This window comes from Poecilia reticulata, linkage group LG15 (genome assembly GCF_000633615.1).
Source record: "Poecilia reticulata strain Guanapo linkage group LG15, Guppy_female_1.0+MT, whole genome shotgun sequence".
Classification (NCBI taxonomy): domain Eukaryota; kingdom Metazoa; phylum Chordata; class Actinopteri; order Cyprinodontiformes; family Poeciliidae; genus Poecilia; species Poecilia reticulata.
Genome location: NC_024345.1, coordinates 1676803 through 1692189, shown reverse-complemented (window position 1 = coordinate 1692189; position 15387 = coordinate 1676803). Strand labels below are relative to the sequence as shown.

The window sequence follows — 15387 nt, the reverse complement described above, 5'->3', positions numbered from 1 at the left end:
CACAACTGTAAATATTAACCTATTGGGTAAAGTGGCAGGTATTCAAAGTTTTAGTTCTAGTAAATCATTCAGTGGTGCTTATTGTTTAAAATAATGGAGAACATTTTAGCTTAACAATATTCTGGTAAAATCTTCATGACGTGAATTATTTCATTGTAGAAAAGCTGATGTTGACGGATGTAACTTTTTAAAATAAAGCCATGTTGTTGAGATGGTACATTTTTGGGTAATCCAACTTTCTACCTTGTTGACAAACAGAAATCAACAAGGTCTAGTTCAGTATTTCAGTGGGTCATGTTTTCTTGGTAAAAAGTCACCGATAATATCTTATGTTATCGCAATTTGTCTTTTGCGGAAAAAGACAAATTGCTACACATGTGGCAAGTTGCCTCTGCTCCTGAAATAAAAGTATAAAAGAAACTTTTTATGAACTTCTTTTTCTTACATTTTAACTCCCAATCAGAATTGGCTAAAATTGGTTTTGACAAGTGAAAGTGTTACAAACACCAGTCATCTTCAGTTGTTCTCTTTTTTCCTACTTGTTTGCCACTTTCTAACTACTCTTCTGCAGCATGTTAGAGGCCGGGTTCATGTGTGTGTTTGTGCATGTAAGCCATTCGTTTTGCTTCATACTGAATGTAATGATGAGGTCAAAGTGTAATTTCACCAGCTTTAAAATCACCTGAGTGTGTGTGTGTGTACGTCTTTGAAAGCATTTTTTTAAACACCTTTCTGCTTCTGCTTGCAGCTACACATACATTTATGCACATACATGCACAAACTTACATATGTGTGTTTTTTGTGAGTGTGTGCGCTCCTCCAGCCCCCGTGCCCCCCCTCCCTTAAGCGCCACGAGAGCTCATTACTGTGTGTCTCTTTGTTGTGGCCCGTAGAGCGTGGCGGACCTTCCTAAAAAATATGCACATCGCTAAAACAACAAGCCCACGCAGACATTAATAATGGAAGATAAAACACAACCTCAGACATCAACAAAAACAGAACGGGGGAAGGACAAGAGAGGCATCAGGGTCTGCAGCGGTGGAGGTGTCCACGCCCTGAGGTGTCCAAACAGCAGACCAGGAACGCAAATCCAAATGGATTAATAACTAACGACTTCCCCTGAAGATTTGTTTTGATTCTGCGGGCTTCTTGACCCCTTCTCAGTGCACAAGTGTATGTTTGTGTGCTGCTGCTTCTAGGTGATGTGTGTGGAGGTGGGCGGGCCGGGTGGAGGACTTCGCAGGCGTGTAGCTCTCAGCCGTCTCCAGGATGTGGCGCTCTGCTGGTGGACGCTGGACGAGCTCAGCGAGGGGATGTGGCCATGGACTCCCACAGACACGCACAAAAACAATCTGGTCCTGATAAGCTGCTCACCTACTGAAGGACTCAAGGTGCACACACACACACACACACCCACACACACACACACACACACACACACACACACACACACACACACACACACACTGTATGTATCTATCATTTCAAGCCTAGAACCAGACAAGGCTTGTAAGTAGGACTGAAACGATTAATCGGATTAATCATGATGAGTCAATTACTGAAATAATTGTCAACTATTTAAGTAATTGATTAATTGTTAACTGCAGTACACTGACTTAGAAAAAGACCATTTGCTGAAGGAACATGGTCAGGACTGTAATTAAGACAAAACTGTCTGTAAAATATAAATAATTTGCATTTAAGTAAAAAAAAACAACAACTTTATACTGTATGTTCTCCCAAAATTTCTCAAACTAGTAGAAGTTGCTTAAGTGTATGAAAAAAAAAACCCCAACTTGTATGCATATGTTTTTTATGTATCAAAATAAAGAGAATCAAAAAAATAAAAAGGCCCAAAGAGTCACTGCAGGTTGCAGACACCTGGAGTAGATTATTAAGACATTCAAAGACATTCCACATTGTGGAATCAAACTCTGATGTTAACCAAAAAAAGCGAACTCTGGTCCACTTACAAACCTTACAAGACCACAAATCAGAGGAAATGATTTGTGGTATTTTACCAACGAAAAAGAGAAATCCTACAACTTCTGAAATCTGACATCACTCCATTTTTGTTTAAATTTAGGGAAGAAGGAAGTGGTGTTCAGTGTCTTATTCAGAGATTTCCATGTTGTTTCCTTCAGTGGTTCTTAGTGCAGTGCCCCACAAGGGGGGGACAGGTGTTTCAAAGGATTTGGTTGATGTGACGCAGAGGAATGTGAAAGCGAATCGCACCAGCTGAAAATGTAACAAATATTGCAACATTGGTCCTGAATTGAACCGAGACTACCGGACACCCAGTGAGGTGTGAAAACACCCTAATAGTCATATACACTAGAGTAAAAAGTTGAACAATTACAATGTCAAGGTATGTAATTGTTACTGCATTCACCTGTTTGCTTGACATTTTGTGTGCAGTTATTGATGACTTCATGAAGACTAGCTTGATCATTTTCTTAAGTTAAGCTTTTTGTGACCTCACCGGTCATTATCAGCTCACAGTATGTTGAACATAACTTATTTTGAACTCAAGTGTTTCTTGTAAATGTTAAAAACACCAGACACAGTCAAAGCTATGAGACAACAAGCCTTAAAAAAGCTTGAATCTGCAAAGTGGATGACAAAAGTTCTTAAATCAGAAGGTTTTCGATGCTTGTATTGCATTAATAACTACAGTTACATACATTTCCTCCAGACTCTGCACTGCAAAGAAAATAAAAGCTGCAGATTTGAGCCGAGACTCGTGTCGTCACGGATTGGGGATTGGAAACGGTGTGTTAGTCACCTTAAGGGTGGTACCTCTGTTGCACCTCTGTGCATCACCATGTGAAATTAAAAAAAAAGAACGCCTACACGTCCCCCGGTTTCCTCACACATGCACGTTGGCTGGCCTGTGGCAAAACCGTACCCATGATGAAGGATCAGTTCAGGATTGGCCTTGCGCCGAAATCACATGAAAGATCCCACGTTACCAAACCGAGCTTAGCTCCGCCGCTACCCGGTTAAACAGATGCAAAATATTCACCAGAGCAGCAAGAGGAAAAGAGGGGAGAGGGGGGGGGGATATGTATTAGCAACTGGATGCAGGACAAATAAATTCATGCAGGAGAGACTGAGGGAAGGTGTAGGAGGGAAAGGGGGCGCATGAATATGAAATAATCAGAGCAGATGTTGTTTGCTGCTGCTTGTTGTTTTTTTTGGGGCGGGAAGGCACTCTACATTTATCACACTCCTTCACCAAGTTTTAAGTCCTCTCCGTCTTCCTCCGACATCCTTCCCCCCACCGTCCTCCTCCTCCTTTCCTTTCCTTTCCCTTCCCTTCCATCCTCGTCGCCTCTAGAACATTAAAGTCTGCGGCATCGCGTTCTAATGAAAGCGTTTGTTGTCATTTTTCAGATGCGCGGTGTGAAATTAAGCGAGCAGTTTATGTAAGAGCCGTGGCAGGAATCAAACGGCGGGAGACGCCAGCTACTTCAATCACTTCAAGCTCATATATATGTTCCTTTTGTTCAGTTCACTATCTGCAAGCGCTAAGCCAATTTTCTAGCCGGTCTCTCGGCATTAAAAAAAAGTCTGATTTTTTTTCTCTCTCTCTTTCGTATGTGGTCTTAATTCGTAAACCCCCCTCCACCTCCACTCCACCACACAAACTCCCCATGCTGATAAGTGGAGCCAAAAGCACACAGTAAGGAGAGGTGAAGAGGAAAACATACAGTTTAATGCATGCGGTTAGCATTTTTAATCATTCTCTTTTCACCCTTCTCTCCATCGTTTTTGCCAAACAAATAAGCTTGCACAAAACATTTCCAGGAACTTCATGATTTAAGGGCTTTCTAAACAAAACAAACATATTTTATATCTTCAGTTTGTTTTTTATGTTTATGAGAGCACTTTTCTTCCGTTCTTGTGATGTTGTTTTATCTGTGTTTGCGTCATATTTTCTGCCATAAAATTAACAAAAATGAACAGAAAGCTCAACTTTTTAATTATTTTAATTTGGTTTATTTCAGTATTCAATGAACAGACAGACAGCAAAATCAGATGATGTCGCTGTTCTCCTGTCCGTTGTTGCCGTATTTTGAAAAACTGTAATGAAAACACTATTTTCTTGTATGCGGCAGCAACACACTTATTTGTAGGAACTGACCTCCTTGAACAATGTGCAGCCGGATTCACCAGGGGTCTCACAGCAAGACAGCTCATAGAAAGTTGTGTCATTCCAACATGTTGACAGCTTGTAAAGTGTTTTATCCTGCTGTGAACACAGACAACATTATGTTGGGTTTTGATATTAAAAATTAACAAAATTATGGAGGTGAAAGTTTAACCCAACTTTAATTCGCGAGTAAAAGTAGTTCCTCCAGTGCTCCAGTACGTTCAGGAGCAGTAAATGCTGAGTGGGAAAAAAACTTCAAATGTTTTTAAATATGAAAATCAGATTTTTAAAGAGGAAGCATGTGCATAATTGTAGATCCGAAATGTCTCCATAAATATTTCAGGATGATAGCTTTCTATTTTCTTGGATTATAATGTTTAATCTGTTCACAGTAACAGTAGCATTATGGTTCATTTTATCTTTGAGGATGTTTTATGTATTTAGCTAGCTTTAATGAATGGATTCACGAGTTTGCTTTTCAGTAAAAGTTGTTCATATTTGTGGTCCTGTTTGTATAAAATGAAAGATGAAAGAAAAGACGTTAATAACAGACAAATAATTCACGTTCTATGAACTATTCTCCATTTGAATTTTGACGATCCAATTGTTCCACAAAATCGCAGCAAATGGCCCTTATCCCGCACTCTGGACACCACTGGTCCAGATAATGTAGGTCATTGCATCATTGCTATAACTATGAGATTTCCAAATCCAGCACTTACCATGGCGTAGCACTGAGGCTTAAAAGGATAAATCAGGGCAACATTTTCTGTTCAGCCATTCTGAACAAAAAAGTTCAGAAAAGTTGACGAACTTGAACATGTCAACAAAAATATAGCTTCCTTTTGAATATCTTATTTTTATCATGACTGCATTTTGTTGAAAATAGTAAACTTTCAATACTCTTGCTGCAAGGGCATCCACACTAAAGAGTGTTGTTGTTATTATGACCTGATAGTTTCGGTATGGTGTGTCCATGACCACAGAAAATGTCAGGGTTTTTTTTAAACCCTGAATTGTTCAATTTTTCAGTACATCTGTTAACATGCAGAGGAGATAAAATCTGAAATAAAAATAACAACTTTTCTGTTGTTTTGAAGATGCTGCTCCATTTCTTTTCACTATGTTGGCTTAGAAACTGTCATGTTATGAAAACAGAAAATTTCCTTTGTTCTGATGTAGATATCATACCTGTCAAATTAAAATGTTTTGCAATGTGCTGGACTTAAGAAGATTTATTTTCTGTGAGAACATATTTCAGAATAAATGTATTAATTTGGACCAAATTCATTGCAAATCTGCTAAAAAAATCTTACTAGCTCGTAAATATGGCAGTGATTTTAGCGTGAGCTCACGTTTTAGTATTAAACTATGTAGAAAACCCACATTTTTACTTGTTTTCAATCCTGTTGATAATGTATTTTGAAGCTAAGATGATTAACTTTGACATAAATTACAAAAAACACACAATGTAGAAATTGAAGTTATGCAAGTCCTTTGGTAAAAAAGTTTTGTCAAGTATGAAATGGAAGATGCAGAATAATGAGTCAGAATATGCTACAGTTTTGGGTCTCCTAATGTTCATAGGCAGCAGCTGCTAGAGAGGAATATCGTTTTTTTTCTGTACTCCTGCTGTTCCAATGCATTTTCTCACATCAGTACCCCATCTCCAACCCTCTTTCACATACCCAAAACTTCCCCGTCCCACCCTGCGCCCCCCTCCTCTCTCCACTCTCAGCAAACCCTCATCCCTCCGGTCTCCTCCAAGTCCCTCTGTCTCTTTCCGCGCGTCTCTCCCCGTCTTTCTCTGCTCCGTGAGCTGGAAAATTGGCTTCAAAAGACCACTGCTGTGAACAAGGGCCAGCCACACAGTTGGGCCCGTCCGCTTTATCTTTCACGCCACGGAGGGGGAGAAAGGGTGCCGGCGAGAAGGAGGGAGGAAGAATAGAGAAGAATAGTTTTGACCAGTCACTGAAACCAATAACCAGGAGAAAGCTACTTACTAGAGGTCTCTCTCTGCCTCTCTGTCTCCTTCTCCTCTCGTCTCCGCTCTCTTTGCATCTCTTCTCACCGTGCCTCACTCCGTTTCTTCCTTTCTCTTTTGCGCTTTGCCTCACATTCTTTTTTATTTCCTCTTTCTTATCGTCTTTTGTGTACATTTCCCTCTGTCTTCAATATTTTTTGTCCTTTTCTGACCTTAATCCTCCTTTTTCTACATTATACGCTCAGAATTATTTGATATATTTCACATTCTCATTTTCAGCTAGAAGCTCAGGAGAGTTCACTGGCTGACAGAGCTTTAGCTGTATGTATGCTTGTAATCTACTATGTAAATTGTAAAGAGAATATATGAAGAAGGTTTAATGCGTCCAGAGCTGATTTATTTATTTTTTATTACCATAGTGCTACAGAGTGCTTTGCTAAAGTTGTCTAACTCTTTGCAGTTTTTTTATTTCATGAAATAACACCATAAGCATCTCATTTTATTCAGATTTGGTTTGGTAGCCAAAGACATAGTAGCAGAGAATTGTAGAAAGAAAAGTATTTTTACAAAAAAAAGTTTGAAAATAATAGCTTTTGAAACATTTATTCTGCTACTCAGAAATAAAAGCCAGTGCTATCATATGTAAAGTCACAAAATGTGGAAAAAGTTATAGAGCTGTGAATAAGTCCTGTATATTACTTGATATCTGTGGCCTATTAATCATACAGACACGACTGGTTGTAGACTAAAACACTTACAGTAAGTAAGCTCACGCATCTCCTTAAAGCTTACGAAGCTGTGAAATATTTTCTTGTTTTGTTGAAAAAGAGAAAAACAAAGGCTGGGATAATTTACAAACTACAAGTAACAGTAGTAACAGTAGTTACTTGTAGTAACTACAGTTACTACAAGTTACAAGTTATGTGCAGTAGTTACTTGTAGTAAATAACTGCAGTAGTAGTGTAGTTATGTCCAGTACTACTATAGTAGTTAGTTAAAGTAATTACTTGTTAGGTGTGCTAAGAGTGACCTGGTCCCCTCCGAAGGTCATCAGGACCGCTCCTGTCTAAAATAGGGGATATTTAACATGTTTGATTGTCTTGACTGAGAAAAAATGAGAATACAGCCTGTTGAATGTGACAGGTAGCAAATCAGAAAGTGAGGTGAAACATGTAGAGGAATCCAATACACAAGGCAAAACAACTGTCTTTTTTATCGTCATGTATGTAATCTCTCAGGTTTTGAAAATCGGTCGACAAATTTAAAATCTTGCTGTGAGAACCAAGCATTTGTGGGACCAAAATTAGTCCTGATGACTGTGACAGCTTTCTGTTAGACTGAGTCAATGGGTCCTTTCCTGTATTGTGCTTGCATGCTTGTTTATTCAATGCATATGTCGCTTTGTCCCCACAGCAATGTAGCTCTCCCAGGGATATACCACCTTTTACCAGAATCGAGCCCCTCTTACCTGATGCCTAAAAATAAACACACACGTTGACACACAGCATTCACCCCCTGCGGAGCAGCAGGAGCTTGCTCTATGGGGATTATAGAGAAGGGAGGAAAAAAAGCTTTCGGGAGGACAGTCATCTGCTTCTTTCCTGCTGTAGACCATGGGCAGGCAGGGGGAAAAAAGCTTTCCTCCCTCTAAGTCTCTTTTTGGCAATGCCTGCCAAAAAACTGGGCCGAGCAGCTTTGCAAAAGGAAAGGAAGGCAGGCAGGCAGGCAGCCGATCCCTCTTTCTGTCTACACGGCAAAAAGAAATGGGCTCATTTAGCCAAAGCTGCCACGGTCAATGCAAGGCTCTGATAGAGGCTTTGGTAAGGTGAAATCCCTTATAAAAGGCTCTGTTAGTGACTGTTGGACTGCTGTTTATCGTGGGCTGTTGTCTCCTCCTGCAGTTTCTGGTTCAAGGTGGGTGTTTCATCAAAAACCGTGACATGGACTGTGTTCTGAGCTGTCAGTTTCCTTAGCAGGGTCTTTGTGCCTGCAACCTGGTTGTAGTCCAGATACAAATAATCATCATTCTGGATTTTCATCTTTGGCCAAGGACTCTGAGGTTTCCTTGTATATCACACGAAGCAGGTTTTATTTCGCTGTCATTTTCTAATGCTGAGCTCCTGGCTCCTCGCACAGGTAAACAGAGGTGGTTGTTTATCACTTTGTGCCAAGCCGTGCCATGCCCAGGGAGAAGATGTTGTTGACCTTGAGTTAAAATAGAACTCTTATCATTAGCTGTCTTGATTGACAGCAGGGTGTTTATGAGCAGTGTGGAAGACCTTGTTTTTGCTTCATCTCTTGGGGTTTAGAGCTGCTTCCAAGAGGTGACTCGGTTCTATCTCTGTCATGCTCTCTCTTTCTTTTGGTCTTCTTCCTTTTTTGTTCAAAAACTGTGAATTTAGTAATAAAATTATTCCATATAAAAGATACTACAGTATAGTAACAAGTAGAGAAATGTCTGTATGGATTGCCTTGTCATGTTGACATGCACTTCAAAAGTTTAGTTTGAGGAATAATTATTTGCAAACAGAAAAGAACTACGGCTCACATTTACTGTTGACACCAGATATTTATCTATATTGCATAAAAGGCATAATTTTTTCTTCACACAGTTTGACGTTATTTTAGGCCAAACTTTTCCTGTCTTAGGGTGTTTTCATACCTGATAGTCCAGTAGACTCTTTGATTAGGGACCAAAGTTCCAACATGTGTTTTATTTTCAGCTGGTGCAGGTCACTTTCACAGATTAAGCAAACTAACCAAATCCTTTGAAAACCTGTTTCCCTCCTCGCCTGTGGTGGCACTGTACCAAGAACCACTGAAGGAAGTGACACAAACACATCTGGAGAAGTCATAAGCACTACATCCATCCATCCATCCATCCATCCATTTTCTTAACACCCTTGTCCCTTAGTGGGGTCCGGAGGGTTGCTGGCGCCTATCTCCAGCTAACTTTCCGGGCGAGAGGCGGGATTCACCCTAGACAGGGTGAATCTCACACCTAGGGGCAATTTGGAGAGGCCAATTAACCTGACAGTTATGTTTTTGGACTGTGGGAGGAAACCGGAGTACCCGGAGAAAACCCATGCATGCACAGGGAGAACATGCAAACTCCATGCAGAAAGACCGGGGCCGGGAATCGAACCCAGAACCTTCTTGCTGCAAGGCAACAGCTCTACCAACTGCGCCACTGTGCAGCCAGCACTACATCCTTATTCACGAAATTTAAAAAAATGCAGTGACGCTAAAATTTAGCAGTTGTATTATTTCTTTTTTGTCTTTGGTAAAAAACCTCAAGCCATTTCTCCTGCTAGCGCTAGACTCTTGCGTTTGTTTTCATTGCATTTACCCAGTATGCCCTGCTCCACAATCCACTTAAAGCTTTAGGAGAAGCCTTGGTGTTCACATATGCATTTGACCTAAACATTGATCCCACCAAAAACCTAGTTCACTTTTTTGGTCCTTATCAGAGTTCGTTTTCTCGTTCACACCTCCCCAAGTGAACTTAACTTTCTAGCAAATTAACTGGAACACGATTAAAGCGGACTGAAGCTTTATTTGAGCTTTATATCCCACATGATCTGACTCTGACACCGGTTTTGTCTGAGAACTTTCTGATAGCCAAATTGTTGCTCGATTAAAACATGTTTACAAATAACTGCCAGGTCCAGAAGTGTAATTCTGCCTCTCTACATCTTTTATTAACACTCAAAAGTAATGCTGGCTGGTTTTACCTCTGATCTTTTTGCCACAACATGTAAGGTGTAACCCTTTTTTTTGAGGGGGGTTGGGGGGGTAAAAACGTTTTGACAGCAATGATGTTCGTAGAAGCAAAATATGGAGAGCTCAGAGGTGCATTGAGACTTTAAATTATCCGAATCAAATTGTGTTTCTTGTTTTTTAAACCACAGCTCCTTTGCTCTGTCCGGACGACAGGCAACCCCCTGGACTGCTGCTTCAGCCAGCTTCAGCACTACCAGATGCTGACAGTGGAGTTACACGCTGGACCTCAAGGACTGTCCGCTGACACCTGTGTGTATGACTGTGCACGAGGGCGCCTGCACCGCACATCCATCACTTCCATCCCACTGCCATCGCCTCCTCTCTCCTGCTCTCGTCACCCATGTGAGACCATTCTGGTCCTTGGCTTGAGGGACTCCTCCTTAGTGCTCTACGACCAGAGGCGGGCGGTGTCGGTCTTGACCCCCTGCCCTGCACCTCCCTCGTACATGGCCTGGCACCCTGCGGGGGCTGTTGCCATTATGGTGGGGGGGCAGGAGGAAGTGATGTGCTTTGATGTGGGCTTGGCACCTTTAAACATGGTGTTGGTAGCAGAAGAGGCCGCTCCAGCAGCCACATTGAGACTGACTCAGCACCTGAACTGCTCTGGAGGCCTGGCTGGACTGCAGTGGGGAGCTGGTTTGGATGGTGGACCGGAGGGGACAGATATGCTGACTTTGGTCTTTAATGGAGGACCAGTAGCTGCCTTAAAATTCAGACTAGGTAAGTAAACAAAAGATCTTTAGGGTGCATTCACAGCTGCCCTGTTTAGTTCATTTTAATCCAACTCTAATTCATTTGCCTAGAAAATCCAGTTTGTTGGGGAGGTGTGAATGCGTAATCAAACTCTGATTCAGACCAGTAAAAACAAACTAGTCCACACAAAACCCTAAAAACTAGGTCTCGATTCGGTTGAAGTGAACTCTAGTACAGTTCCAAAACATAGGAGAATGCCAAGTATTATGAGGAAGCGGGAAGGACATTTTGGATAAATACAACCAAAACAAACTCTTAAGTCTAGCTCAAGCACGAGAAATGACTTGTGGTCTCTTACAAAAGAGAAATCCTACAACCGCTAAAAACTGTCACCACTCAATTTTTGTGTATATTTTGTGAAAAAGGAAGTTGCATTCATATCTTCCTCTGATGTTTTTGTGTCATTTCCTTCAGTGGTTCTTGGTGCAGCGCCACCACAGGTTAGGGGGAGGCGGACAGGTTTTTGGATCATTTGACAGTGTGAAACAATCCAGTCAGCCATGATCAACCAGATCCTGGCCTCTTGAAACTTTGCAACGACAACATCACCTACTGCATATTTACAGTTAATATCAGATCACTGACTGTCACCTCTGTTTGAACCAGGCGCCCTCTTCGCTTCGAGTCTTCCTAGTCTGTTCTGGATCTGAACCCACTTCCTCACTGCAGAAAGAAGTTAATTTGCCTGGAAGGTTAGCAGGAGTCATGCTCTCAGAGGTCATTCAATAATCGCCCCGGGGCACAAGCTCCCACGCCCCCCAGGTGCATTCTGGGATGCATTTTTCCGATAAATCGTTTACAGTGTCTGCACAGTCCCCCAGGGACCCTAGATAAAGTTTGCCAATCAAAGTTTTTTTGCGCCACAGCCACCTATCCTTTTAACACACTCGCTGTGGTTCCCATACACACACTTTAGGCATCTTTAATTGTAACTTTAGAAAGAAGATGTCACAGCAGCATGGAGCAATGCTGAAGTTTGAAGGCAGGAACACTGAAGTGGGGGAGGAAGGTAAAGAACATGCATGCGTGTATCTGTGTGTGTGCACGAGGAAAGGGGGCGGGAGGGTCTTCCAACAATAGCTTACACTCCTCTGATCGCCTGCCAAGGTTTCTGATGAAGGAAGTCACTGCACGTCTTTTCTCTATGATAATTCCCCCAACATACGCACGCACGTGTGTGTATTCTTCTATTTCTGTGCTTCTTTGCACACACACACTCTCCAACCCGTTTGTTCGTTGCTTGTGCTCCCTTTCTGTATTGACTTGTTTCATGCAGCCCCGCTACATGACAGAAGGAGCGAGTCAGAAAGGCGGCGTGGAAGAAAGACTTGGCCATGCTCCAAGTTCTCCCTTTTTTTCCCCCCTCTGGAGGCAGGCCTCCCTAGCACCACCCCCACACCCACCCCCCAGCCTGCACCACGTTATCTCATCTGGGCACACGTTGGCCGCTACTGGGCCTGCACCGATACACGGTGTAGGGAAGCCGACCACGAAATGTGCTGCACCAAAGGGAAAATAGTCGTTCCTCCCCTAAACCCCCCAGCACTGGAACGAAGTAAAACATTTCAGATGGGTAAAGGACATAATGATGTAACTCAGTGTGCACAGAGTGTGTAAAAAAATGAGAAAGATCCCAAAGCTACATGAAAAAAAAAATCATTTAACCAAAAATCAGCTATTAATCTGAAAAATAAGTGTCACACGATCAAAATTTGAATCAGGCATCATACAGGCAGCATATCAGCTTTCATTCAACAATAGTATTCTTTTTTTGGTTCACACTTTCATTGTAATTCACATTGATGAATTAATTTCCCAAAATGCTCACAACTGATTTTGATAATCCATCCAATGACCAAGGATAATATGTAAGCAGAGAAAACACACCTGAGAAAACAGGTGTTAGATTCCAACAGAAGGAGAAAATATCTGAGTGATGTGCAGACTTACTTTTGATGGAGAGCCAAGTAAATTTGAAAGCAAGTGAGATTTTTCATTGGAGAGTTTTGTGCGAGTTCAGTAGCTGCGTTTCCATTACAAATACACTCAAAACTTTGTCAATATTCTGTCTATGTCGGGGAAAAAAACAAGTTCGCAACTGCGGTGTTTCTATTAAATATGAAACGCAATGAGTGTTTCCATTGCAGTTTTGTGAAATACATTAATTTTGATGCAGGCAAAAAAAAAACATGTTTGTTTTTTTTTCTTTTTTTAGCAACTAGCATGTTTCCATTAAGCAAATTTATTTTTAATAATTGCAATTTGTGCAATTTTATGGTCAGTCGAAGCACTTGTAGCACATCTCAGAGTGAAAATGATTAATCCTGCATTGGAAGATAATTTCTCCTATACAGGGTTTAAAAATCTATTTGTGTTACATTTTTCTACAGATATTCAATGCAAAATTTATGTTGTGTCTTTTGTAAAGCTGACACACATGCCCACTTTGTGGATAAACACTATCATTTTATAGTAATCTCTAAATTAAAATTACAGTGGAGTTGTTTTATAAGTTTCCCCTTCTGCCTTTGTTTGACCTTCCTTTGTTTCCATAAGTCAAACATGTTCTGAAGATGTAATTAACTGGGGAACAAAAGACTAAAATGTCAAAGGCAGTTTTATAAGGGAAAATCCTTATCCCAGCACTAAAGCTATGTTCATAAAGCTCTTCTTTTCAGTAATTTTTTTTTTGTCTATGTCAGTAGTGCTGTTATCCATCTGCTGCTATGACACTGGTATAACAAACCAAGATCACAAGTAGACTTTTTTCCTCATGGAAGAACAGGAATATCAGCTTAAGAAGAGCAAAGGTTGGGCCTAAAACTATCATAAACTGTAGATAGTTTTCCTGGAGAGTGCTATTGCCTGTAGAGACCATGAATATTTTGAATGTTTTTATCTTTGTCTTTTCTCAAAATAGTTCCCGTTTTTCTATCAACCTATTTTTGCCAACAAATCACCCTTTCAAACCGACCACTTCCTGCGTTTTGACGCGTTAACCGTCATGGATGAATGGTTGAGTAGAGTGCCACTTTGACACATATCTGCTAATTTGGCTACATGACCCACTCGCTTGGATGCTAATAGATGTAACAATGGCAGGTGAACTTTGACCCCTTCAATATAAGGATTCCTGATTCAAGGTGGCATGCACATCTCATGGTAAAATTGGAAGTCTCTACAGAAGTCAAGATCTCAGTACCAGCTCTTGATTTTTTTGTTCTGCCAGTTTTTAGTTCAGTTTTTTTTTTTTATGTTTCAGATTATTTTGCAATAACAGAGATTATCAGTCTTGGTTGCTGTATTTATTCTAGTGGTTTCCCCTTCAGTGAAGCTGTAACTAGTGAAACCTTAGAGCAGATTTAAGATTTTTTTTTCTCATTGTAAACTTTAAACTTCAATGGAACATTGAATTTAATTTGCTCCATAATTATTTGAAATGAACCAAATAAGATATTTTTGTCCTGTTTGCATAATTTGACTGTTTCTTGAGTTGAACATTTTGCTGACAGTGTAATTGCAGTCTCTTCTTTGATGCTTACTAGTAGTATTTTTCTCTCAACTGGCCAATTGAATTAGTGTAGACAGGTGTGAGAGGAAGCTAACAAGACCTTAATGCCACGATGATCTATTGTTTCTGCTCAAAGTTTAGTTAGAGCTGCAGTGGACGCCCAGGTCCAGCCCTTTTGCACACAGTCACACACAAACAGCACCCTCAAACACAAACAAGCCGATGTATTAGCCACATTAGCCATCTCTTTAGGGGATTTGGAGGATTGCTAATTGCCAGCTTGTCATTTTAATTGCCCTTACCACCACCCACTAGCCCCCACCTGACTCATACACACACGAATACACACAACTTCTTTAACAAGACATCCAGCAGCCTGCTGCACCGACAGTAAACCTGTGTAGCCAACGCTACGCTCACTAATCACAACCTTCTTTTTAGTAAGTATTTTATCGTTACATCAGAAAGCGTTGTTGCCAAATGTCTAATAAACAATACTGTGCAATAAACTTTTCTTCGTATTTGTACCTTCTAAGGCGTCAAACATCCAGGTAATCCTTTAAAGTTGTCTTAATCAACAGTTCTTCAGGCTTTCTGCTTGGTCTCTTTGGCAATTTTCAGAGGAAAGTTTCTTTTTAAGCTGCTTAACACTGACCTGCGAATCATTCAAGGCATAAATTGGCACCTAGGTCACAGTTTGTTCTAATTTCCTTTGATTCATCTTTTGAACATATCAATTTTGAACAGTGGCTAGCAGACAAAATGGTATTTCAGCTAAAAAAAAATGGAATCCTGTAGATCATCAGCTGTGGATGATGCAGGGTAAAGCTACGACTTTCAAAGAGGGCTGCCACTCAAAACCTTTTTTTTGTATTTTTTAACAGGTTGTTTTATATAATCTATGTACTATTTTTTTCTCAGTTAATCTAGATGTTGTTTTACCTCAGAAGAAAGCAATTTTCTTTAAAAATCTTTGTAATAAACATGTTTTGGTTCTGCATAAATCAAACTAAATTATAAACTAAAATTATAATAAATTATTATAAATTAATTATAACATAAATTATAATCTAAAGTATGAATTGTGTATGAAGTGCAACCCATATTGTGATGAAATTGATCAAATGAAGCCCTTCCAAACTAGAAATTATAAAAACAATAGGCCTCAGTTCAATCATTAGTGTCAGTTTATCTGTCTAT

General features: G+C 40.4%; 1 protein-coding gene across 4 annotated transcripts in view; it reads left to right on the top strand.

Annotated features, from left to right (window-relative positions):
* wdpcp (WD repeat containing planar cell polarity effector) overlaps nt 1–15387 on the top strand; it is an 87016-nt gene that overhangs the window by 45381 nt on the left and 26248 nt on the right. For all 4 annotated transcript variants that reach the window (XM_008428892.2, XM_017309196.1, XM_017309197.1 and 1 more), the window contains 2 exons: nt 1200–1391; nt 10052–10643. In XM_008428892.2, coding sequence (XP_008427114.1) covers nt 1200–1391; nt 10052–10643 — 784 coding nt within the window. The remainder of the gene's footprint in view (nt 1–1199; nt 1392–10051; nt 10644–15387) is intronic.